Here is a 25,843-nt window from a genome sequence, read left to right as displayed (position 1 = left end):
AAGGTTAGACTATTGTAATGCTTTATTGGGTGGTTGTTCTGCACGCTTGATCAACAAATTACAGCTGGGCCAAAATGCAGCAGCTAGAGTCCTTACTAGAACCAGGAAGTACGACCATATTAGACCGGTTCTGTCAACACTGCACTGGTTCCCTAACATCGTATAGATTTTAAAATCTTGTTAATTACTTATAAAGCCCTGAATGGCTTAGCTCCTCAGTACCTGAGCAAGCTCTTGTCACATTATAGTCCTCCACGTCTGCTGCGATCTCAAAACTCGTTTGATAATACCTAGAATATCAAAATCAACTGCAGGCGGGAGATCCTTTTCCTATTTAGCACCCAAACTCTGGAACAATCTACCTAACACTGTTCAGGAGGCAGACACACTCTGTCAGTTTAAATCTAGATTAAAGACACATCTCTTTAACCTGGCTTACACATAACACACTAATACACTTCTATTATTCAAATCCATTAAAGGATTGTTAGGCTGCATTAATTAGATCAACCGGAACCGGGAACACTCCTCATAACACATGATGTACTCGTTACATCGTAAGAAGAATGGCATCTACGCTAATATTAGTCTGTTTCTATTCTGTTTCTCAGTCCGTGTCTGGATCAGATGGTGGATCGGCGCCGGGAGATGATGTCTCCCTGATCGTCAGCGGAGGCCGGACACCTGGATGAGCCCCGGGGACATAACCCCAGTGAAGACCTCGACTTAAATACAATAAAACTAAAAATAAAACAAAATAACTAAAAATATAATAAAATACCGAACTACATAATACTATTATTGTTAGAAATTGCAACAATATAAAGATAGAAATATACATTTTAATTAAATCAATAGGTAACTGGCCCCTGACTGAGCCTGGTTTCTCCCAAGGTTTCTTCTCCATTCTGTCTCTGAGGGAGTTCTGGGTCCTGGCCGCTGTCTCCTCTGGCTTGCTCGGCTGGGGACACTTCATTTCTAGTGATTATCATCAATTTGATTTCACAGATACTATTTAAACTAAACTGAGATAGACAATGACATCTCTGAATTCAATAATGAAATGCCTTTAACTGAAAATTGAGTGTTTAATCTTATTATTATACATTACTGACCCTCTATCCTCCAATCTGATACTGTTAAGTGCTCTGACACAATCTGTATTGTTAAAAGCACTATATAAATAAAGCTGACTAGACTTGTTTTTAATATATTTTATGTAATAATTAAACAAAGAAAATCAGTAATACAAAAGTAAAGCCCCTGTTCATTTAACTTTCCTGTAACTAGGGCCAACACAAACACTCCTGTAGAAATATAACCAACAAACTTAGTATCTGCGTGTTCTTCATTTATATACACTAAACTAATTTCACAAATTAGCCAGAGAAGAGCTAAATAAAGCTTTAGGTTCTAGTTATTTAACAGTTTGAATTGAAATGATTCAACACAGTTTGGTTATATTGTTTCATAATTAGTTTACATGGGGATATTATCTTTATAGTAATGAAATACTGTAATTTATGGAAGCATGTTTCTGCTACGGGATAAAAAATATTTTTTTACGTCACAATTCAAAGTTTGGGTAACACTTTATTTAAAGGTGTGCTTGTTACACGTTACATGCACTTACTAATATAATAACAATTAATTATGCATAATTACATGCAAGTAACCCTAATCCTAACCATAACCAGAACCATACATGTAGGTAAATTAATATAACTCAGTACTTAAATGTATAATTACACTGTAACAATACTATTACGTCAACAACTAATACATGACGTCAACATATAGTTATGAAAGCCATGCGATAAATAAAATTGCGGTAATTGCGACCTTTTATATTACGATTTTTTTTATCGCATGGCTTTCATAATTATACGTTGACGTCATGTATTTCAAATAAATATCAAATTTTGACACGTATGATTTTTGTGGGCCTATCGGTAAGCAGGGAATGACGTCACGAGTGTTGTGAGTGTCTTGGCTCAGTGCGCATGCGCGAAATATTCGCGTCCTTCTCTCGTCGCAACGGGTGTTGAATGCGTTATAGCGCTGCTGTTTAACCACATGTTATCAACCGCATAAAACTTCGAAGAAGTTGTGAAAATATCCGCCGTTTAAACCCAGTTTCATGGAAGATTCTGGTAAGTATCCTTCCCGCGATTCGCGCGCGTTTGTTTCTAGAAAGCTCTGAGGTAAATGAGCGGCGACGGATTGTTAGCAGTTTAGCTAACTTAGCATGTGAAGAGACCAGGCCAAAACCAGACCGTTTTCACTGTTTAATAACACCTTGTGCTGGTTTTGCTACTGAAATGCCACTGAACGCGTTTTAAAGCGTTTTGATCGTTTCTCGCACGCGTTCGTAAACTAACTTCGACGAATCATCGCGTGTCGTTTAAGCAGGAAACCCGATACTAACATTTCATATCACCGTAAATAACTCCTTCGTTATTTCTCCGTTCCTGTGTGTTTCCGTGGGCATCTTTAAAGCTGTCGTTTGTACAGAGTTGTGCAGGTTTGTTAAAACAGACCGAAATTGTCGAAACACGAGTATCTTTAGCTGTGCAGAGCTTATATGCAAATTAGGCCTAATAATATGCTTTTGCATCATGTTCTGTGTAGTCTAGATCATAGCCTTGTGTTTATGGTTAAATAGGCCTTCCGCTAATTAAGATCTTAAATCAGAGCAACAAGTCTTAAATTCATCAAGTCGTGGTATTGAATGTTGCATGAGTAAAAAACCCTTCCTCAGTATTTTGCCTTGTTTTCCAGTACAAATCATTCTCAGATCAACATACATTTACTGGAGATGCTAAATGAGCACATGGAGTCTTGTTTTCTGATCAATTAAAGCAAGATGAGAGAGTTTTTGGTTAATGTTTCACTAGGGAAACAAACTTGTTTTCTCTTCGAGTTAAATTTATTTTTTTATGAGCCCAATGACAGATATGTTATTGTTTTAATCACTCACTTCATTTTGATAAATTTCTCAAAACATGACGACTGAACTTCTGCTATTTTGCTTAACTAATTTTTTTTTGTGTGTATGTAAAATAAATGAAGTGATGGAGATTGTATTTGCATGCTTTGAAATGTTGCTAAAACATCTCATTAGCCGGGTTTCCATCCAAAGTTGCGAATTTAACTTTGGAATATCGCATTAAACATTTGAGAATAAGCACCTTTTTCATCAACGAGTCAAAGAGAACACTTCCTGATAAACCGGCCCTAAATATCACTGAGAAAAATAGGAGAAGCCCCTGAACATGATGATTATCTTATATGATAAACTGCTTGCGTCTCAGAGCGAGCAGACAAACACAGTAAATGCACTCAATTAATTTAATTGGTTAGTCAGGTTTTGCCGTCCCATAAAACAGTCACATTTTTGATGCGCAGGGAGGAATTTATTTGGCAAATGTGTTTCAATCTGCCATTATTTGCATTAACCCTTTCACACGAGTCAAAAACCACCTCACTTTTGCGAATTAAGGGATTTTTATTTGAAATTCGGTGTTTCCATCACTTGTTTCTGATGCCATACCTACTTCAAAACCAGGGTGATGGAAACATAGCTACTGCGCTCTTTAGACATTCACAAGTAACCCGTTTAATCCCAAATTTCTCCCAGGCATGAACACATCCAAATGATGTGTCATTAGTAACCCTTTAAAATAGTTTTGGGAAAAGTGTGAAAAATTGTGTGTTATTGTAATCGCAGGTGAGATAAGGTGTGTACTGAATTAACATATTTCTGCAGTCATAAAAATGATTATATATCTTAGCCCAGCAATTTTATACTGTTTGATTGCATTCTAGGGTTACTATTATGCATAAAAACCCTTATACAACATAGATACGAATACTGAGATAAAAGACAAAACAAAATAAACCATCAACATGTTACTTTTTTCTTAACCTCTATCATAAAATTTTATATTAGTACTACCAGTATTATAACATCAATATTGTTACTTATGTTACATTTGATCTTTTAATTGAGTGCAATATTTTAGTGCAATTTTCACTAACAACTGCAATTTAATTCATATTGTATACCTAAATCCCACTGGTCACTGTGACCATCGAGATGTTCACTCATTTTATGACCACACTCAATAAAACTGACTAAATGTGAATTCATATATTAATACTAGACACCTTAAAGATAATGTGAACCAAAAATCTTAGCTTTAACATATTTTACTAGCATTTCGTTTTGGAGATTTGATGCAGTTATCTTCTCAAGGTGCAAACAGGAAATAAACAACTCAGGTCATGTGACAATTTGCACTAAACATGTGAAACTGCACATTTAATTGAGACTTCAATTTTTTCCATATTTCCATAAAACATCAGTCAGTAAGGTTTTTAGAGCTTTATAAATGAAAACCTTTTTTACGGGGACTATTGTGTGGGATTAAATGGGTTGAAGAACATTGTGTTCCTTAAATGTTACCTTCATAAAGCCAGCAGAAACCCTGTAAATAGTTTCAGCAGTCGCAATGTTGATTGATTTTACATTGGCATCTTAACTGTAATGAGACGATCATGTTATCTTCAGGCTTACATGTGTGTTTGATGTGTTTGTTTCAGGTGAGCCCATGACCGGGATGTTGGACACGAATGCCCCTGATAACGGGGACGCTCCTGATATGGAGGGCAGCGGGGCCGATTACGGCACAGACCCGACCGCGACCGACTGGACACAGGCTCCTCCACAGGCTCCTCTGGAGAATCCGGAAAGCAACGAGTACGAGCAGATCCAGCAGCCGTCTGCACTAGAACAATACCAGCTGTACTCCGTGGAGCATCTGAAATCTGCAGTGGAGAACATCGACCACACGGCCAGCCCTTCAGACCCCGGTGCAGAGAGCCTCGGGCAGCAGACGGAGCCAAACGGACAGCAGGCAGAGTCAAACGGACAGCAGGATGAGGCAAAGCCGGCCGAAGCAGGCGACTCGGAGAGCCCTTCCAATATGGAGCTGGAAGACGCTCCCAAAGAAACAGCAGAAGCGGTGGAACCAGCGGCAGATGCAGCCGCCGCACAAGAACCTGAGTTTCCTGCAGATTACGAGCGGCTCTTTAAAGTTGTGGAGGATAATCCTGAAGACTTCAACGGCTGGGTCTACCTTCTGCAGTATGTTGAACAGGAGGTGAGTGTTTTTAACACTAAAGCATTACATGCAGTGCAGACGGTCATCATTAGCTAGAATTCACTTAAAGAGTTTAGTATAGGCTAATTTTGCCAGAAAAAGTTTTAGAATTTGTAATATGTGACCCTGGAGCACAAAACCAGTCATAAGTGTAACTCTTTCAAAATTGAGATTTATGCATCATCTGAAAGCTGAATAAATAATCTTTCCATTGATGTATGGCTTGTTATGATAGGATAATATTTGTCTGAGATACAACTATTAGAAAATCTGGAATCTGAGGGTGCAAAAAAATCTAAATATTGAGAAAATCTCCTTTAAAGTTGTTCAAATGAAGTTCTTAGCAATGCATATTGCTAATCAAAAATTATATGTACAGTAGGAAATTCACTAAATATCTTCATGGAACATGATCTTTACTTAATATCCTAATGATTTTTGGCATAAAAGAGAAATGTATCATTTTGAGCCATACAATGTATTGTTGGCTATTGCTACAAATATACCCCAGCGACTTGATTTGTGGTCCAGTGTCACCATATGTTAATGTAAATAATCTTGTTTTTGTTTGCTGTTTTTTATTGTATTTGTAAACCACTCATCATTAGCTATGTTTCCATCCAAAGTTACGAATTAAACCTGTGCGCAGCATTGGAATATCGCATAAAACATTTGTGAATAACGCACCGTTTCCATCCAGTGAGTTGAAGAGAACAAAATCATCACTTCCTGATAAACTTGTGCTAAATATCACGAAGAAAAACTAAATTTGCCACAATATAGTAGAAGGCACTGTATATAATAATTTGTGTATACAATAAATGACGAGCTTCAGAGCTTGCAGACGAAACGCGGTCATGTTATCTTATTTTCAGAGTCTGCTGTTTGAGACGCAGTTCTGGGAGTTAATTATAACGAAGCACTTTGACAAGACTTTGCTCGAGCATTTCAGATGCTGTGAAATGAGATCGGTCCATTGGTTGGTCCAGTTTTATGCTTTTCCCATCACAAAGTCACATGTCTTTTTAGTATCGCATGAAGGAATTTATTCAGTAAAAGTGTTTCCATCGTAGTTTGTGCATGTTTTCTTACCGGATAAGAAATTTATCCTACTTGGTTTGGCGCATACGGTTTTTTTATGCACATTTTTAGAATTTATGCACACATTTCAATCCAGCGTTCCCAAAATGCACATAATAACAGGTGGATGGAAACCTAGCTATTGGCTTATGAGCTTTTCTTTTGTTTCAGAACCACCTGGTGGCTTCAAGGAAGGCGTTTGATGCATTTTTCCTGCATTACCCCTACTGTTACGGCTACTGGAAGAAGTATGCAGATATTGAGAAGAAACACGGCTACATACATGTGGCCGATGAGGTGAGTCGGAATGACTTCCGGACGAAACTCATGGGAATAATCACTTTTTAAGTCACCAAAACAATTTCAAATATGCAAAACTCATGCAAATTATTGATTTTGTTGTTATAATCAGGCAAAACTCACAAGAGTTGTTTATTTTGTTTACGTATATGATGCTATATAAATGCATCATTCATTCATTTTTTTTTAAGTTACAAAGATGTATTGAAATGAGCAAAAACTTTTGTTTTCAAAGCTAACAAAAATGATTGAAGTGGGCAAGACAAAAAGGATGATTCTCATGAGTTCAGTTACTGAAACACATTAGAATAAGCGAAACTCATGAGAATCAGATTTTATTTGTTGTTAAAATTTGCTAAAACATCTTAACACAGGCGAACCCTGTGAGAATCATTCATTTTTGTTGTCAAAGTCTCAAAAAATGGCCTTTAATACAATTTCTTGTTTCTTTTCTGTGATGTTTGGAGTGACATCTGATGTGTTTTCATGAGATTCACACTTTAAAGTTTTCTTCTCAGCGTGTTTTGTTAAAAAGCATCACACAAATGAATTGATTTGAATCTTTCTCGCACAGGTTTACCGTCGAGGTCTGCAGGCTATTCCGCTCAGCGTCGACCTGTGGCTGCATTATATCACTTTCCTGCGAGAGAACCAAGACACTAGTGACGGAGAGGCTGAAAATCGCATCAGAGCGTGAGTGGGGCTTTTAGGAACCTCAAAAATACCTAGTTTTTAGTCAAAACACTGCACTGTTGCACATTCTACAGGCTTGTGGATTCAGTTTACAATTGATGAATACTGTGCATTTATGCCAATATGCTTATTATCAACAGTTGATGATTTATTATATTGTTAAATAGTTATATGCATAATTTATCTTCCTCATTTTGAGCAGCTGGAAGTAGTAAAGCAAAGCCATTTCAAAATAAGAGTCATGGTTTTAGGTCTGTGTTTTTAATTAAAAGTTATCCATGCATGAGATCTTTTTTTTTCTGGTTAATATTGGTGTTTTGGTGACACAAACTTTCTGGCATTTAATTCAATGTCTCAGGAAGGAATAACTAAAATTTAAATCTAACACATTTAGTTAATATTAAATATCGCCTTTTATTATCGTTCCAACATCGTTCAAAATCTAATTTGAGTTAATATTTTACATTTATGCTTTTAGCAGATGCTTTTATCCAAAGTGACTTTCAAAAGAGAAACAAAAGCAGATTTTCAAAGACCGAACTAAATTTAATGCCAGGCTTATCAGACGACTAGATAAGGAAGCAATCATGTGTGTTCATCTATTAGTGCATTATACCAGTTTCAGTAGGTATGCATATGTTGAGTATTTTCAATTAGTGAAAAAAGTATTTACATATACTTTTTATTTTAGGGTTTGTTTTGCATGTGCATGTCCTAAAAGTCCTTTATTGAAATTACAAACACCTGGATTAAATGACTTGCTTGTGTTCTTTCAGGTCCTATGAACACGCCGTTCTGGCCTGTGGAACAGATTTCCGCTCGGATCGTCTGTGGGAGACTTACATCGCATGGGAGGTGGAGCAGGGCAAGCTGGCCAACGTCACGGCCGTCTACGACCGCATCCTCTGCATTCCCACCCAGCTGTACTCACAGCATTTCCAGAAGTGAGCGTCTGACTACCTTGATTTAGTCCCTTTAGATTAGGGATGGATGATATCTTATCGATTGCAATATACCGGTAAAAGTTCTCCCCACGATAAGAATTTGTCTTCCTGTGATAATAACGATAGTCTAGTTGTTGACACATTTCTGTGTGCGACCGTGCGGAAGGCAGACGTGAAATTGAGGAGGAGTATATCACTAAATGAGGAGCTCGAGCTGCTTTTACAATCTGGAGCTGGTTTGGTCTGGGCTGTACAGTGTGACCAAAACAATCGGTCTGAATAAATGTACTACGGTAGCACAGTTTTGCATGAGCCTGTTTACAAACTTGTTGTCCAACAAAGGTATCATTTACTGACATGCTTTTTCTCCAAATTAGCTTAATAACATAGTCGAGTGTTTGAAATAACTTGTTTTTGTGACCAGACGTGGTTTCATATCATAATAGCATTATATACAGTGATAAAGGCCATGTCGATTAGCATTGCATTATAAAAATACCCAAGATTGCTTGAACACACATAAACCATACATTTTGTGCACTCTTATGTTTATTGTCTTCAAGTTTCATCAGTTGAAATTTCTCTTTTATTCAGCGATAACTGGATGCCTTTGTCTATATTAGGGATGTAATTGAGCATCGTCAGTGCTGTTACTTCTGCGATGCATGTGGAGTTTCTGCGCAAGAGCGCCCTCCAGCTTCCAGTATGAATTAAACAGTCTTTACATTACGTGTGTACCTGGTAATGCTCACAACACCCTATTTTGGGTAAAAATAGGAACGATAATACTTAACTCTAAAGAAACAGATTCCCTGAATTATCGTCATTGATATTGTTATCGCAATAAATACCAGAAATATCGTGATATATTTTTTTTAAGCCCATATCGCCCATCCCTACTTTAGATCTGCTTCTGATGTCAGTAATGTTATTAAAACATCATCGCTCTTTCTTTAGGTTCAAAGAACACGTCCAGAGCAACAACCCCAAGCACTTCCTGTCTGAGGAGGAGTTTGTGCAGCTGAGAGTGGAGCTGGCTAACGCTAACAAGCCCATTGGAGACGACGCGCCGGGCGAAGAGCTTCCGCCGGGGACGGATGACCTGCCGGATCCTGCTAAGGTAAGAGCACCGTCTGTCTTCCGGGGCTTCTAATCATGGCAGAGGTAGGCAAGGGCGTCTGATCCTGGACACGTGTGCAGGTTTGAAGAGGTGTCTTTCCGTTAGCAGCCAATGAAAACCTGAGGGTCCAGGTTGGCATCCAATCAGGGACTTGGGCTAAAAGTGGGACGGGCTCGTGACGAAATGCCACCGTCCCAGCACCGGCCAGAGCTGATTCACTGGGTGTGCAAACCGTACTGTTTCTGTCAAACTCATGGTGACGTAGACCTTTTGCGTAGCTGGACATCAGACGAGATAAAATGTTTGCGCCTTTGATGCGGTGCTCAGGATGCTGTGTTTTGCCCTCCAGAGAGTGACGGAGATCGAGAACATGAGGCACAAGGTGACCGAGACCCGCCAGGAGGTGTTTAACCACAACGAGCATGAAGTCAGCAAGCGCTGGGCCTTCGAGGAAGGGGTGAGTGTTCCTCAAAATATCTTAATTTATATTTGACAGAAGAAAACTCAAAGCAAAACATTTTGTAGTTTGGGTGAACTGTCCTTAAGTCTTAAATTCAATTTGATCAAATTAAAGGTAATCATTTAAATTCCCTGAATGGTACAATAAAAGCCTTGATTATCATTTTCAGAGGTCTGTGGTAATAGATTGTTTGATTCACTGTTGATGGATTATAACAGTGTTTACTTTGTTGTTTGTATTGAAATATATTTTATCCCCCTCGTCTCTACAAATGTGCAGCTGGTAGTAAAGGCATTTCAAAATAAGAGTCCTGGAGTATTTTAGGTTTGTTTATAGTTAAGGCCGCGTTTACACTGCAGGTCTTGATGACCAATTTCCGATTTTGTGACTATATATATATATATATTTTTTTTTTGGACAGCGTGCTTACATTTCTTTTAAAAGTGACCCGTATCGATGTGTGCTTTTTAATAAGTTTTTTTAAATTATATAATAAATAAAAAATAAAACAATAGTATAATTAATAGCTAGTGTGTTAGAGGCCTTTTTTTTTGCTTTTTGTTAATTGTGTAATAAATTAAAAGAAAACCGAATACAAAAAGAATAGCGAAGCTATTTTTTTTTAAAGAATAGAATTAGAATAGAATGTGCTAGTGTTAGAGGGTCAAATAAAGATGGAATACTCTGCTACTGAACTAGAGATGTTTCATTTGTTACAGGTATGTCTGTTCCGTGAAATGTTTACAAAAAAAACTCACTTTTCAGTGACGGAGGAGTCTCATTTATCTGCTTACACGGCAGGCACTAATGCACTTACCTGATTCTTATCTAAATTTATTTCCACATATGAATGAGGCCTGAAAGTGATCTGAGAAAATCGAAATCCATGTGATTTTTATTAATTTTGTCTTTCCTGCTTACACAGTCATGGGCCATATCCAATCTGAGCTACATGGGAGGAAAAAAATCAGATTTGTGTCATTTGAAAAAATGCAGCCTCATAGTCCCACATTATGCAGGACAGAATTTATTCTGGTTATTATTGGTATTGACACAGCAAACTATATCTGGCTATACTACATCTTTGGATCAGAAACATTCAATCTAGTGTACTTGTATTTAAGTAAATTGGGCCTAAATTTATCCTTTATTAAGGGAGAACTAATTATGATGTAATTTTCGTTTCTCTTATGCAGAAGAGAAATGTAAAACATTTACACAGAAATTTAAATGTATTCACGGCAACCCTTCAAAATAAAAGTTTGGTTTAACTTGAAGACATTGCAGCAGAAAAATATAACAATTGTTTAGCAGAATATACATACTACTACTTCTACTAAGATTTATTAAAACTTAATCTTTTAAGGAATGATCACACAACGTTTCCATGTTTTAAATGAAATGACTAAAGTGTCTCAGCTGGCCAAAAACTCTTTGGTGGACACACATTATTGAATATTTATTGTTAGGGATGTGGCCTATTAGTCTTCTTTGGAGCCAAACCTGAGAAAGTAGACCAGATATTCCACTGCGTTCCTTGACACGCAATTTGCATAGCTGTAATTCATAGGCGGGATTATGCTAATTTATGCCTATTTACCAATGATTGGAATTCATTAACATATGCTTGTTTAACTATCAAATCGGATGTTTACAAAGCGTTTGTGAATCCGGAGGAGAGTTTTCGGGAAGGTCTGTTTTACACGCAAATTACTCAGAATTTACTCTTATATTTACGCAAGTTTTATGAATGAGGTCCATTGTGTGCACTTGATCAGGATGGTACCACCTCCGCCTCATTTTGAGCCAGGATGCTGGAGAGATTGCTAATGAAGAACGAGTGCGACACACGGCTCGAAAGCAGCTGAGGTTTTATTATGCGTATGTCATGCGTATGTAGCAGCGCTTTTTAATCATACTAGATGCATTTGAGTGTGTTGGAAGTTGTTATAATGCTACTCTGTGCGTTCGTCACCCGCATAACAAAATGCATAACACATTAAAGTGTCTTTGGGGTTTCCACGTTTTCTACAAAATAAGACGGGGAATCGAAGATGTATGACGTCATTGGCAGGTGAGGCACGGACACGTTCCGTGTCGCTAGTTAAAATAGCTATTTCTCTGGATTTAAACATTCTTCAAAACATTTGGAATAATGTAAGTACACAAGTCAGCAAAATATATAACACTGTTCTACTGGTTTTTGGATGCTTTAATCAAAAAAATCGTACATATTGTGGCTTTAAAGGAAAAATTAAACGTTTATATGCTAGACCGCCGCATTTCGCCATTTTAACGAACGCCGTTTTCCTTCTGCAGATAAAGCGGCCGTATTTCCACGTCAAAGCCTTGGAGAAGACCCAGCTGAACAACTGGAGGGAGTACCTGGACTTCGAGCTGGAGAACGGGACTCCGGAGCGCGTGGTGGTTCTGTTCGAGCGCTGCCTGATCGCCTGTGCGCTCTACGAGGAGTTCTGGATCAAGGTAGCTAGACGCTGCTGTCGCTCGTGCCTCACTCCCTCTGTCCACCCCTTTGCTTCCCAATCAACGATATCATCACTTCCACAGTAAAACTTGCTGCACTCTTTGCGTGTAACGTTGATATTTGACTGTATCTGTTATATTAGGGGATGGCCTGCTTGCCACACAAGATTTGACCGCAGCATTTGCCAACTACGTTGCACCTCTCCGTCTCCTTCTACCTTACAGAAACTTATCTTATTGGTTCCATGAAGGTGCTGATGGGTTTAAAACAGAAATTCTCAAAACGATCTTGTCAATGGAAATTCAGCAGTGCGGGGATGTGAAACGAAAGCTCAATTTTTATGTGCTCTTTTCCCATCTTCTCCTCCTGTTATCTCTCTCTGTCGCTCTCTCTTTCTCTCTCTTGTGCTGTGAAGTACGCCAAGTATCTGGAGAGCTACAGCGTCGAAGGCGTCCGACATATCTTCAAGAAGGCCTGCACCATCCACCTGCCCAAGAAACCCACCGCTCACCTGCTCTGGGCCGCGTTTGAGGAGCAGCAAGGTAAAATATCAGGCATGCTGTCCAATTGGCAACACATTGCGCTTTCCAGAATATAGGTTGCATTTGTAGTCTAAAATGTGCTGAAACTTTTATTGATCCACGTTATTCCTAAACGCAGAAGTAAGCCTGTGTGCAAGGCTTCTGTTCATTAGCTGCTGTAGGGAAATAATGACTGTATGATTTTAAGATGCATCTTTTCACACTGAAGACAACTGAGGGACTCATATGCAGCTATTACAAAAGATTCAAACACTCACTGATGCTGCAGAAGGAAAAACCATGTATTAAGAGACTGGGGCAAGAAAACTTTTGAACAGAATGGAGATGTGTACATTTTTCTTATCATATTTCTTTCATTTATTACCGCCCTTCAGAAGCTACAAAAGATACGTGTTTCCCAGAAGACAAAAGTTAAATTTAACCTGATCTTCAAATTCAAAAAGATTTTCACCCCTCGGCTCTTAATGCATGGTTTTTCCTTCTGGAGCATCAGTGAGTGTTTGAATCTTCTGTAATAGTTGCATACGAGTCCCTCAGTTGTCTTCAGTGTGAAAAGATGCATCTTAAAATCATACAGTCATTGTTGGAAAGGGTTCAAATACACAAAAATGCTGGAAAACCACAGAATTTGTGGGAGCTGGGGGATTATTACCCTTGTCAAACCAAGACAAACAAGGGACTCATGAACAACTATCACTAAACAAATCACATCTGTGGGTCATTCAGGGAACAACACAGTATTAAGAATCAAGGGGATGAAAACTTTTGAATGGGGTCATTTTTATAAATTCAGCTATTATTTTCTCTTGTGGACTATATGTAAACGTCTTTTGTGAAATATCTTATTCGGGTCAGTACTAAATTAAACAATAACATGCATTTTGTATGATCCCTCTTATTTTGGTGACAATTAACATTTTGCAGATTCTGAAAGGGGGATGTAAACTTTTGACATCAACCGTATAAAGAGCTGGATGATAATGGTTATATTTTATGTTGAGATTTACTGTAAAGCACAGTTTGATGTCAGTGTAGTGTATGTGTATAATTGTGTTTTCTGAAGTTTGACGTTGGAATCTGTATGGACGTCCCTACAGGCAACATGGACGAGGCGCGGCGGATCCTGAAGGAGATGGAGGAGGCTGTTCCTGGGCTGGCCATGGTGAGGCTGAGGAGGGTGAGTCTGGAGCTCCGGCACGGGAACATGGAAGAAGCCGAGGCCCTGCTGAGAGACGGCATCACCAACGGGAAGAACAGCAGCGAGTCGTCCTTCTACGCTGTCAAACTGGCCCGACAGCTGGTCAAAGTGCAGAAGAGCATCGGAAAGGCCAAGAAAGTGCTGCTGGAGGCCGTCGAAAAGGATGAGGTACAGATTAACTTTCACTAAATGAACATGCGTCTTACAGATATTCAGTTTCAGTAATTATAATAAAAACATTTTAGATTTATATATTTTATCCAAATAAATTATATATTCAATTATTTTTTTTACATGCATTAAATATATAAAATTGTCTATTTATATATTTCGTGTGTGTGTATATGTCTGTGACACTGGAACAAAAAAGTCATGAGTAGCACAGGTATATTTGTAGTAATAGCCAACAATAGTCAAAATTATCAATTTTTCTTTTATGCCAAAATCATTAGGATATTAAGATCATGTTCCATGAAGATATTTTGTAAATTTCCTACCGTAAATACATAACTTCATTTTTGATTAGTAATATGCATTGCTAAGAACTTAATTTGAACAACTTTAAAGGAGATTTTCTCAATATTTAGATTTTTTTGCACCCTCAGATTCCAGATTTTCTAATAGTTGTATCTCAGCCAAATATTGTCCGATCATAACAAAGGATTTCAACAGTTAGGATAGGATAGTTTGTTATTTGGTGTTCATGGTCAGAAATGAGCGGCTTGTAAAAATATTTAAAAATTGCATGTAAATCCGTCTTTATGCTATTATCACCAAATCCTATATTCAATGTTTGTATCGACCAATCAGCAGAGGTTTTGCATTTCTTTATGGAACTGATTGATCTTTGGCTTCATTGATCTGAGCTCATGAATCTCAGTTTTTGAGTGAAAAAACATTGTTTGTGAATGATTTTGGCAATGTTCACTTAAAAACATGAGATGCATGAACTCAGATAAATGAAGCCAAAGATCAATCAGTTCCATAAAGAAATGCAAAACCTGTGTTGATTCAAAGAAAAGAAGATTTAATCCAATATTTGTTAATAAAGCAATTTTTGTAAGCAGGACATTTTTGAGTGGGAACACAAGGTGGGGGGAAAAATCCCCAAAAAAGTACAAATTATTGCAGGAAGTTGTTCTGTGTGAGCAAACTCAGTGTTTTAGTCCAATGCGATAACATTAACTAGCATTTTCTAGAAAAAGAAATTCTCCCTCCCTGGGTCAAAATGATCACAACATCATGCCACAAACTTTTCAAAAGATTTTTATTAGAGATGCACAGATTGCAATTTTCTTGGCCGATTCAGATTTTTTGGGAAGTGTGGCCTGCCAATACTGATTATTGTCGATTCAGATTTTATTTCTAAGAACTATAATTGACTGCATATACAAACAATCTATGCAGATTTCAACAAAAAATTATTTGCGTAATAAAATAAATTATTAAAGATTACAATTCCCCCAATTTGGACTAATTTACAGATTTTCTCTCACTTAAACAACTCAAAGTGCTCTGTGACTGGAAAGAGGAAGAAATAGTTAACTTAAAATGAGTTGCTTTGTGTAACAAAACAGATGTAATTTCCCACTGTTTATAAGTGCTCATTTCTTTCCCCTAAACTTATTAAATGTCATCTTTCACATCAAATTTTTACTTTTTCAATTAATTCATTTAGCATAATAAGAAACTGTAGAGTTGTTATTATTCAAATGAAATGAGTATTACCAAACTCTATCTTTCCACTGCGAGGAAACAGAAGCTGCGTCTGAAGTGGCATTAGATGCATTTACACAGACCGTTTGATGGAGCCGAGAGGCATAAATGCATTTATACTGCAGAATTTCAAATCTATAAATAATTTTATAATAGTTTTTTAAACGCATGTTGAAAAAATGCAATGATACTTTTAAATATGACTAAACCACGGCAAATGTCTGTTTTAATGAGCGAGTCATTTATTCATTCAAACGGCTGATTCATTCAGAAACGAGGCAAGTGACTCCTTATGAACGGGCCACTGAATCATTGACTCACTCGATTCGTTCAAAAACATGGATTCATTCAGTAACGAAACACTGCTGTGTGTTGCTTATAGACAACAGTTCTGCTTTGATCGGAACGATTTTCATCAGAGAAATTGAGCAAAAACATTGACTAGATTGTGTCTAAAAATCTAAGTCACTTAATTTGAACCTTGTTTATTGAAATACTATTGTATAAAATCAGTGTCACATTGCAATCGGGCTGATATTTTTATTCGGGGGAACATCATGGCTGTCTAATGTAGCTTACCTAAATCATATTTTATTTATTTTTCTTCTACCGCAGTATGCATCTATAAATTTCTGAGTTACTCACACACTCACTCAGGCTGTGCAAGCCTCATCTGGCACGACATGAATACTTTGTCAGTCGCTGTTTACACTGAATGCCATTAAAATTATAATCATTCTCACGCGCAAACGATGTTTACACACTCGACTGTGAGTGTCCGCGTGGCTGTGAGATCTCTGCCTGCGCCGCTGGCAATAAAGATCGGCTAGTTTAAATGCAGTTTGAGACTATTGTCATTTCCCTACTGTAGTGTAAAGCAAAAATAATATACCTATGAAATTCATTTTCTTTTTTTACAATATATGGCTATTACTGTCATTGTTATTCTATTCTAATTATTTTGTCTCCTAAAACAGCAGTGTGAATGTGATTTAGACTGAGACAGTATTTCACAAATAAAAAGGCTTGAGTCCCCTTTAAAGTTCAGCTACAACTCAATTCACTGACATTAGAATGATTTAACTTTAACATGTACAAAATTAAGTTTTTTCCCATTCTTCATTCATTCATTTTTTTTTTTTTTTTTTTTTAATATTGCAATAAATATCGTATCGTGGACTTCATATAGTGATATTATCGTATCGTGGGGTTTTGATATAGTTACATTCCTATTTGTATGTGATGTGAAGAGTATTTAAATTGATTCACAGAAATGAATTGAGCTCTAGCAGTTGTGAGGGTTATTTCATGCCTCAGGTTTTTTTTTATGCATTTCGTGCTGTTTTTCTGCCTGCAGACGAACCCGAAGCTTTACCTGAACCTGCTGGAGCTGGAGTACAGCGGCGATGTGCAGCAGAACGAGGCCGAGATCATCGCCTGCTTCGACAGAGCGCTAAACAGCTCGATGCCGCTGGAGCAGCGCGTCACCTTCTCCCAGCGCAAGCTCGAGTTCCTGGAGGACTTCGGGACCGACATCAATGTGTGAGTTAGGAAACTCTGAGCGCTCTCTTTCCGTTAGCTAGGGCTGGGCTATATGGCAAGAAATCTACATCTTGGGTCTTGCAAAACAGCACTCTTCGTGTGAAATTGATTAGCTATTTGAGGGAGAAATGGCCCCGCCCTACTGTTAGGAAAAGTGTTTTGAATATGTTTTGAGATGCTTCTGGCGTTCTCTTCACTCAGGCTGGTGGCGGCGTATGAACAACATCAGAGACTCGTATCGGAGCAGGAGTCACTGAAGAGGAAAGCAGAGAACGGGTGAGTTACCCAGATTCACTGAGACTCCATTAAACTGCAGACAATCTGTGATTATTTCACGGCTATCAGGAAAAGCTGCAGGTTTCTGCGTCTCTTAAACTCTTAATTCCACAAATGAAGGTCTTAAAAATAGGAGCAGAAAGCCTTAAATTCCTAAATGTTGTATGAACTGCAAAAAATGAATTTCTTCCTCTGTATTTGTGTTGTTTTCCAGTATAAATATACATACATAAAGGTACATTTGCTGGAGATGCAAACTGAAGATATGAAGTCTTGATCAAAATGAAGTGAGTTTATAATTAAAACAAGAACAAATATCTGCCAATGGGGAATGAAAACCTTGTCAGTTTGAAAAGTTGATTTCTGACCACATTGCCAGATTTGTTCTTGTTTTAATCATAAACCCAATTTTAATTTCTTAATGTTATCATCTGTTTATTTCTTAAATTCTTCTTTAGTCTCATGTTTACATTCATAAAACCTGCAGAAATTTTATTGTATTTTTAAAAAATTAAGAAATTTGAAATTGAGCTAAAAAACGGACTAAATGGGTATTTTCTTGTTAAACATACTCATATAATCTTAATTATGATTATTGTAACTTTAGGGGTCAGTGTTCATCAATCATTTCTCCTGGTAGTGTTTCAAAATGTTTTATAGTAATGTATTCTGTATTCCCTACATCTTCATCTCTGTCCAGTTTACTGTAAATCTTTTGTAAAATCACTTTAGGTCTATAAAAGTAAAAAAAAATTGAATCTGATTTGTTTGGTTTGTCGTCTGCAGCTCAGAGGAGCCGGACTCAAAGAGACAGCGGACAGACGACCAATCAGCAGCCTCGGGTCAGATGATGCAGGACATGCAAGCCAATCACGCCGGATACAACTACAACAACTGGTACCAGGTCAGTCCTGCCTCCGACTGCATATACAATCAAACACATTTATTCAGACACCTTCAATGTCTCTCACATCATCACAGTTTATTCACTATAGTGTAGACAATGGTAATAAAATACGAGAAGAACTCTGAGTCAAACTGTCAGAACAAATTCACCTTTATAAAGTCAGATAACTTTGATAGGAAGGTATTTAATGGTTAGGGCTGCAAAATTATTAGCCGTGATTATGTAATATTAATCATATGTATATATATTAGAGATGCTGCACCTATTGCAATTTTCTTGGCCGATTCCGATTTTTTTTTTTTTCTCTCAGTATGACCTGCCGATACCGATTTTTGCCGATATTTGTTTTTATTTTATTTTTTCCTAACCTTATTAAATGTCATGTTTCACATAAAATTCTTACTTTGTTTCAATGAATTCTGTTAGAGTAATAATAAAACTGTAGAGTTGTTACGTTCAAGTGAAATCCGTATCAAACTCCATCTTTCCACTGCAGGAAACACAGCAGCAGCATCTGAAGTGGCATTAGATGTATTTACAGACTGTTTGATGAAGCTGAGGTGCCATAAATGCATTTACACCCCAAAATTTCAAATGCATAAATATATATTTTTATTAATGTTTTAATGTTATTAATGTTTATTAAAGATTAATGGTTTAAATATTTTTAAACATACAAATAAGAAATTTTGGGAAAAAATGCAATGATGTTTTAAATATGAAATCAAACCAGCAGTAGGTGGCAGTAAATGGCTCTTTAAATGAGTGAGTAACTTAGGCCTCATTTACACTGCATGGTTCAACTGACCCAATTCCCATTTATTATTATTTTCCTCCCATGTGGCACAGATCGGATATGGCCCATGACCGTGTAAGCAGGGAAAAGTCACATGGATTCTGATATTCTCCGATCGGTTTCAGGCCTCATTCATATGTGGAAATAAATCAGATATGAATCGGGTACATGCATTTGCGCCTGCCGTTTGCAGAGGGCCGGACCAATACACTTAACTCCGTTCTGCCCAATATATTTGATATATCTTTATTAAAAAACAGTAAATGGAACATCAGAATCATACAGTGTTGAGCACACAATTATACCACTAGCTAATGAACGTTCACAAAAATAGTTTTGAAAATGTGAATTAAAATTTTTTTCGCAGTGTTACAAAAATTACCATCTCAACTTTGAACAAAAAAATCAAGTATTTCAAAGATTATGGACATGACATTCGCAGGCAAAACCTGAAACATATATTCTCATAGAATGTATTCATTACCAATAGTTATATTGAACCATCTCTTTATATTTTTCTAAACCGCTGAAAATAGAGTCCAGACTTCAGTAAATTTTCAGTCTATAAACGATGAGGAAAATAAGATACGCATGCGTTACAGACGTGACAAAAGACCAGAGTTTTTGGAAGACAACGTATTTGTAGACTTTCTGTGTTTTACAATACACAGCCCAGAAGCAACAATATCTGACGAATAGAGTTGGCTATTCACAACATAAAATAGAGCCTACATAGGTTCTTTTATTATTTAAATTTGTTTTGGTTCATTTAAAAGTATACATTTTAAACTTTCTATAGATATAGCCTATTTCACATGTCTGTGAGGCAGCCGTATGATGAGTTTGTATTGCGTACACCTAATTACACCTATTTGCGATTGACTTTTAATTCATGAATTACCTCATGTGGGCCGGTCAAGGATAGCCAGGGGGCCCAGGTCTGGTGTAAGCGGTCAATGCCACTCCCACGTCACTGAAAAGTGAGGTTTTTTAAACATTTCGCTGTAACAGACATACCTGAAACCAATGAAACATCTCTAGTTTAATTTGTTACAAAGAATTTCTATTAGGCTGTTTAATTATTCTGATGCATGTAACTATTGCATTAATGCTTCTATATGATTTCCATGTCAATATATTAAACTCAATGTGCTATTCAAATTGATTTGTGATATCATATATGCTATTTTTGGCTTGTTTCACCAAGTGCAGTGTATCAGATATGAGTCACTTTTAAAAAATCGTAATTGGTCATCAAGACCTGCAGTGTGAATGCAGCCTTCGTCATTTATTCAACAGATTCATTCAAACAGCTGATTCATTCAGAAACTCAGTTTTCATCTTGTTGTTAGGTTGAATTGCTGTCAGCTGTTAAATTAAAGTACACAATTACAGACCTGAGTTGTCACGCAAAACCCTGGTGACGCCTCCGTCCACGCGCAGTATTCTAAACAAGCAACAGAAAAAGATGGTTCAACCGATCACAGCTCTTTTCCTTTCCTTCCTGTTTTGCATTTCCGTGAATTTTATTTCTCTCCAAGCTGGCTCTGTTTGTGCGTGCTGAGTTGAGGAAACGTATGCATCTGAAAAAGCAACATAAGAGTAATAAAGGCTATATCGATTAGCAATGGATGATTAATTATTCAAATACCCGAGGTGGTTTTAAGAACACAGATAAACATTGTCGCAGTCGAGTGTTTATTGTCTTAATGCCATCATTCAAAGCGTTTCTGTCATCTTTCTGTCGATAGCTGGGTGCTTTTGTCCATATTAGGGATTTCCTGGAGCATCAGGAGTTCTATGTCTTCTGTGATGCATGTGGATTTTCTGTGCGAGGGCGCCCTCTGGTGTCCAATATGAATGAAACTGACATTACGTGTGTTTATAGCTCTAAATAATGGCTAATTCATAAAAAATAATACTTCTCTCAAAAGACATTTGAAGTAGATATATGACAATCTGTTTTTATATAGTATACAGAAGTGTACTGGAGTTTTATTTTTTTTAAAATAGCAATTAAAAACAGCAAAAAAGAACTAAACGAGGCATGTATTGAACCGTGGGCTAACTGTATTGTTGCATCTCTACGGTTTACTGTAAAATACTGTATAACAGGAATATCACAAACAGTGCAGACCCTGAGTACTAACCTATGAAAAATATTTAACATTGAATTTTTGGGTATAATATATCACAGTTGACTTTATTTTGCTCTCCTCACAGAAATGAACTATAGAGTCCTGCACCCACTAGTAAGAATATCTGCTGTCTGAATGGTTTTTGGTTTGACTGTATGTGTTTTCTGTGTTGCAGCAGTATAACTCATGGGGCGGTCAGAACTCCTGGGGTCAGTATGGTCAGTACGGTCAGTATAACCAGTACTACCCACCACCTCCAACATAACGGACTGCGCCGGCCGTTTCTACTGCTCCTTCAGCTTCAGCATTCACCCTGTCTCCAATCACACACTGTGTTCCTTTTTTGGCTCGAGCTCTTTTCCCTCTTAGTGCAAGTGAGTTTTTAATGAGCCGAGCTGGTTTAGTTGTGTTCTCTGACAGATCGACGTTTGTTTGGAAGACTTGATCCTCATCTCTGCTCCTCAGTGTGATCCTGTTTTCAGAGAAACGTGAAACATGAAGATGTTTTTTATTTTGGTTTCATAATAAAGAGATTGACATCCTCCACGTCTGAGTGATTGATTTACTTCTGTTTGAACTGTGCAGTAGTTTACAATTATATAATACTATCTAGAACACAGTTGCAGTTTGACTAAATAACATCGTCTATGCAATCTGACAGTGTTCTGAAATATGAATCTGGGTAAAAGCTAGTTTGTAGATCCTCTATAATCACTAAACTTTTAAATCAGATTTTAAGTAATTTGAGAGACGTTAGTAACGGAGTAAAGATTTATGTAGTTTGACTCTGATGTGGATTATTATTATTTTATTTACTTTTTTTAATATAATATATCATGCAGCTTCTGAAAGACCAAATTAAATAAAGCATCTTAAAATAATTTACAATGATTATTTTATCAGTTAAAATTATTATTATTATTAGCAGCATTGTTATTATAAAATGTAGGACATTTGCTTTGCCCATTTACTCTGGTGAATATGGTATTTTCGCAATAAAATAATTACATAATGCATTATTTACACGAGTGGCAGATTCATGTATATATATATTAATTCATGCTTTATTGTCAATAAATATCAATGCCATCTCCAGTATAACAGTATAATTCATGCATCAGCAAGAACAAAAGAGATACATTTACAGAAATATATATTATACTGCTTTTACACATCCATAGATCTTACAATGCAGTTTTAATACATAAAATGTGGTTTGCAGGTAAACACCACTGAATGTTTTTTAATGTGAAAATGTTAAAGGAGCATATATTAATCGTTTTAATGGCTTTAATATTTCTAGACTTTGCCATCACATCTATATACATTTAACTTTATTTTTCAAGCGCTATAAAAACAGGTTTGCCCTTTGTAAACTTGCATTTATGAATGTGAAAATTACATCAAAATAAAATAAAATGTATAATAAAACCAAGAGCGATCCTTGATATAATAACCCAAAATCACACGAATGAAAACCTCCACATTATTCCCAGAAATGCTGGGCCAAAACAAATCAGAGATTGTTTCAGTGGCTCAAGATCATTTTAAATCATTCGTGTATAATATTCACTTTTTCTGAAATAAAAATGATTGACCGGACACGTGACGGCCACGTGGTCAGCGCGCTTCCCAGAGTTCTTTGCTCCGCGCATGCGCGCTGTCCTTTTCTCGCACGGTTGCGGATCGACTAGCATCATCTAATGTAAGGCCTGCTAATCAAATCACTTATTTGTCGCGTTTGAGTTCTTTAATGTGCTTTAACGATACATGAATGGCTGTCTTAAGTGTTCCCGTGTTTTACAGTCACTCCTCGAGCAGAAATCCGTCAGAATGAGGCGTTAAAGCGCGTTTATTTACTCCGCGTGTTCTCTCCGGCGCGCACACGCGTCTCGCGCGCTCTCCAGTTAAACGCGCTTCTGAAGAAAAACACCCTACTACTGTATCTTTATTTGTTTTGCGAGGATATAAATAAATAAATAAAAACTTATCCAATTGTCAAATCTTCAAGCTGTTTTGCGGGTGTTTGTCTTTCTCGGTGTTGATTTCTGTAATTGTTACATTTAATATTTAAAATAGTTACAAATAACGTTTAAAAGTGTTGTATGAAGTTAACCTTTATGATAGTTTTTAAAAGTATTACAGTACATTTTAAATTTGAAATTGTTCATTTAACGTTTAAAAAATGTTTAATTATAACTTTGCTTTTTACTTAAAACAATTGTTGCTTTTACTTTGTTTTAAGATTGCTGATATTTTGATATTTTAACTTTGTAAAATAGTTGCTTTTAACTTTAAAATGACCTTTTCACTTAAACTGTTGCATTTAACATGGTTACTTTTTAACTTAATTTTTTTTTCGGTTTTAACTTTAAAAGTTAAACAATCATTTTAAATGTTAAATGCAAAAAACAATTACAAATTGTTCCTTTTTAACTGTAAAAAAAAAGAAAGTTTTTTAGCTTTTAAAAAAAGTTTAACATTTTAAAAATTGTTGCTTAGTTTTTAGTTTAAATTATTTTTAAGTTTAACATTTAGAAATGGTTGCTTTCACCTTTTAAAAATAGTTCATTTAACTTTAAAAATCTTGTTTTTAGAGAAAATTTTGCATTTAACTTTTTAAAAACTGCTTTTAACTTAAAAAAAAAAAAAGTTTAATATTTAAAAATGATTGCTTGCAACTTCTAAATTGCTTAAGATCTGAAAATGTTGCAGGTATCTGAAGTGTTACTGGTGCTGTTACTCGTGCTGTTACTGGTAGTGTTACTCGTAGTGTTACTCGTGCTGTTACTGGTGCTGTTTAAGTGTGTGTTCTGCAGTGAGCTGATGTGTGGTGTGTTTCAGCGCTCATCATGCAGCTGTTCCTGCGCGCTCAGACTCTGCACACGCTCCATGTGTCTGGACACGAGAGCATCCGTGACCTGAAGGTGAGCCGCTCCGCTCTGCAGGCCGTGTTGAGTCCGTGAGCGGGCTCTGATCTCAGATCTGTGTTCTTCTGTCTGCAGGCTCAGGTCCAGACTCTGGAGGGTCTGTCTGTGGAGGACCAGGTTCTTCTGCTGGCCGGAGCTCCTCTGGAGGACGATGCCTCTCTGCTTGACTGCGGCGTCTCGGAGCAATGCACCATCGAGGTGACCGCCAGACTTCTGGGAGGTATGAACTACAATTATACATTTGTGTCATTTCATATTACTTTTACTTTACTTTTATATTTATGCTTTGCTTTTTTTTAATACATCAAAAACATGAATAATGTCATTAATCATTCATTTTTAATATTAAATTGATTAAATTAATTATAAAATAAAATTATATTTTTTCATAATTGTATAAATATATAATATATAATTAAATCTAAAAAATATGAAATTATATATTTTTATATTAGTGCTGTCAAACGATTAATCGCATCCAAAATAAATTTGTTCACATAATATATTTGTGTACTGTGTATGTTTATTATGTATATATAAATACACACACATACAGTATATATTTTGAAAATATTTACATGTTTATATGCATATAATTTATATATATGTATGTAACATCTTTCTTAAATATACTGTATGAGTGTGTATTTATATATACATTAATATACACAGTACACAAATATATTATGTGAACAAATTTATTTTGGATGCAATTAACTGTTTGACAGCACTAATATATATAGAATATAAATTGTATGAATATTAATATATACATGTAAATATTTTCAAAATGAATACTGTGTGTGTGTATGTGTGTATATATATATGTGTGTGTATATACATTAATCATTTGACTGCACTATATTTGTAAATATTTAATATTAAATATTTAATTCTATTTCATGTTTAATATTTATTTTATATATTGTTATAAATATAATTTAATATCAAAATAATTGTTAATGTTTTTATATTTAAATTTATTTATTTTTTGTAGTTTTCTAAATAAAATCATTTATTTGTTCATATTAAATATAATGCTGTTTAACTTTTAAATGTTTTTTATGAATAAGTATAATTGAAACTTGTATAATTATTGATATAATTTTATTTATATCATAAATAATCACAAATCTGAATATTTCTTCATGTTGCCGGTCTCAGACACCCTGGTAATGTTTCTTGTGGGATCTTTCTCATCAGTTGATGTGTTTGTGTTGATCAGGTAAAGTCCACGGATCTCTGGCTCGCGCCGGTAAAGTAAGAGGACAGACACCCAAAGTGAGTCGATGATTTAATCAAATGTAAATGTGCTGCGGTGTAAGACAGACGAGGTTTAGCTGACTGTGCTTCTGTCCGTCTGTAGGTGGATAAACAGGAGAAGAAGAAGAAGAAGACGGGCCGCGCCAAGCGTCGCATCCAGTACAACCGGCGCTTCGTGAACGTGGTCCCCACCTTCGGCAAGAAGAAGGGCCCCAACGCCAACTCCTAAACGAGCCCTAACGAGCGATTCCTCTGGAGAAACCAGTTCAGAATAAACGCTCATCCTGA

General features: G+C 36.4%; 2 protein-coding genes across 3 annotated transcripts; both read left to right on the top strand.

The window, feature by feature from the left end:
* Positions 1 to 1,977: 1,977 nt before the first annotated feature.
* Positions 1,978 to 22,484, top strand: LOC306843685 (pre-mRNA-processing factor 39-like). Of its 2 annotated transcripts, none has more exons than XM_079375301.1 (14): positions 1,978 to 2,153; positions 4,606 to 5,165; positions 6,417 to 6,542; positions 7,120 to 7,238; positions 8,015 to 8,182; positions 9,140 to 9,302; positions 9,652 to 9,759; positions 12,082 to 12,246; positions 12,663 to 12,789; positions 13,887 to 14,155; positions 17,061 to 17,245; positions 17,447 to 17,521; positions 18,308 to 18,425; positions 21,538 to 22,484. In XM_079375301.1, exons 1-14 carry the CDS (start codon positions 2,141 to 2,143, stop codon positions 21,625 to 21,627), a joined length of 2,286 nt encoding a protein of 761 aa, XP_079231427.1. In that variant the 5' UTR covers positions 1,978 to 2,140; the 3' UTR covers positions 21,628 to 22,484. The 2 variants fall into 2 exon arrangements, with proteins under 2 accessions (XP_079231427.1, XP_079231428.1); XM_079375302.1 differs by lacking the exon at positions 21,538 to 22,484 and adding an exon at positions 18,925 to 18,988.
* Positions 22,485 to 22,996: 512 nt separating this feature from the next.
* Positions 22,997 to 25,843, top strand: LOC306843684 (ubiquitin-like FUBI-ribosomal protein eS30 fusion protein). Its single transcript, XM_079375300.1, has 5 exons — positions 22,997 to 23,067; positions 24,207 to 24,289; positions 24,368 to 24,512; positions 25,518 to 25,573; positions 25,659 to 25,843. The coding sequence occupies exons 2-5, from the start codon at positions 24,215 to 24,217 to the stop codon at positions 25,782 to 25,784; spliced, it is 402 nt and encodes a 133-aa protein (XP_079231426.1). The 5' UTR covers positions 22,997 to 23,067; positions 24,207 to 24,214; the 3' UTR covers positions 25,785 to 25,843.

Source organism: Barbus barbus, assembly GCF_936440315.1.
Source record: "Barbus barbus genome assembly, chromosome: 24".
Classification (NCBI taxonomy): Eukaryota; Metazoa; Chordata; class Actinopteri; order Cypriniformes; family Cyprinidae; genus Barbus; species Barbus barbus.
This window is presented reverse-complemented; position numbering and strand designations above follow the sequence as displayed.

Coding starts and splice junctions, on each gene's coding strand:
- LOC306843685 (XM_079375301.1), top strand. Junction 8,183..9,139: donor TACTCACAGCATTTCCAGAA/GTGAGCGTCTGA, acceptor CTCTTTCTTTAG/GTTCAAAGAACACGTCCAGA. Junction 12,790..13,886: donor CGCGTTTGAGGAGCAGCAAG/GTAAAATATCAG, acceptor ACGTCCCTACAG/GCAACATGGACGAGGCGCGG.
- LOC306843684 (XM_079375300.1), top strand. CDS start 24,215: ATGCAGCTGTTCCTGCGCGCTCAGACTCTGCACACGCTCCATGTGTCT. Junction 24,513..25,517: donor GACCGCCAGACTTCTGGGAG/GTATGAACTACA, acceptor TGTGTTGATCAG/GTAAAGTCCACGGATCTCTG. Junction 25,574..25,658: donor TAAGAGGACAGACACCCAAA/GTGAGTCGATGA, acceptor GTCCGTCTGTAG/GTGGATAAACAGGAGAAGAA.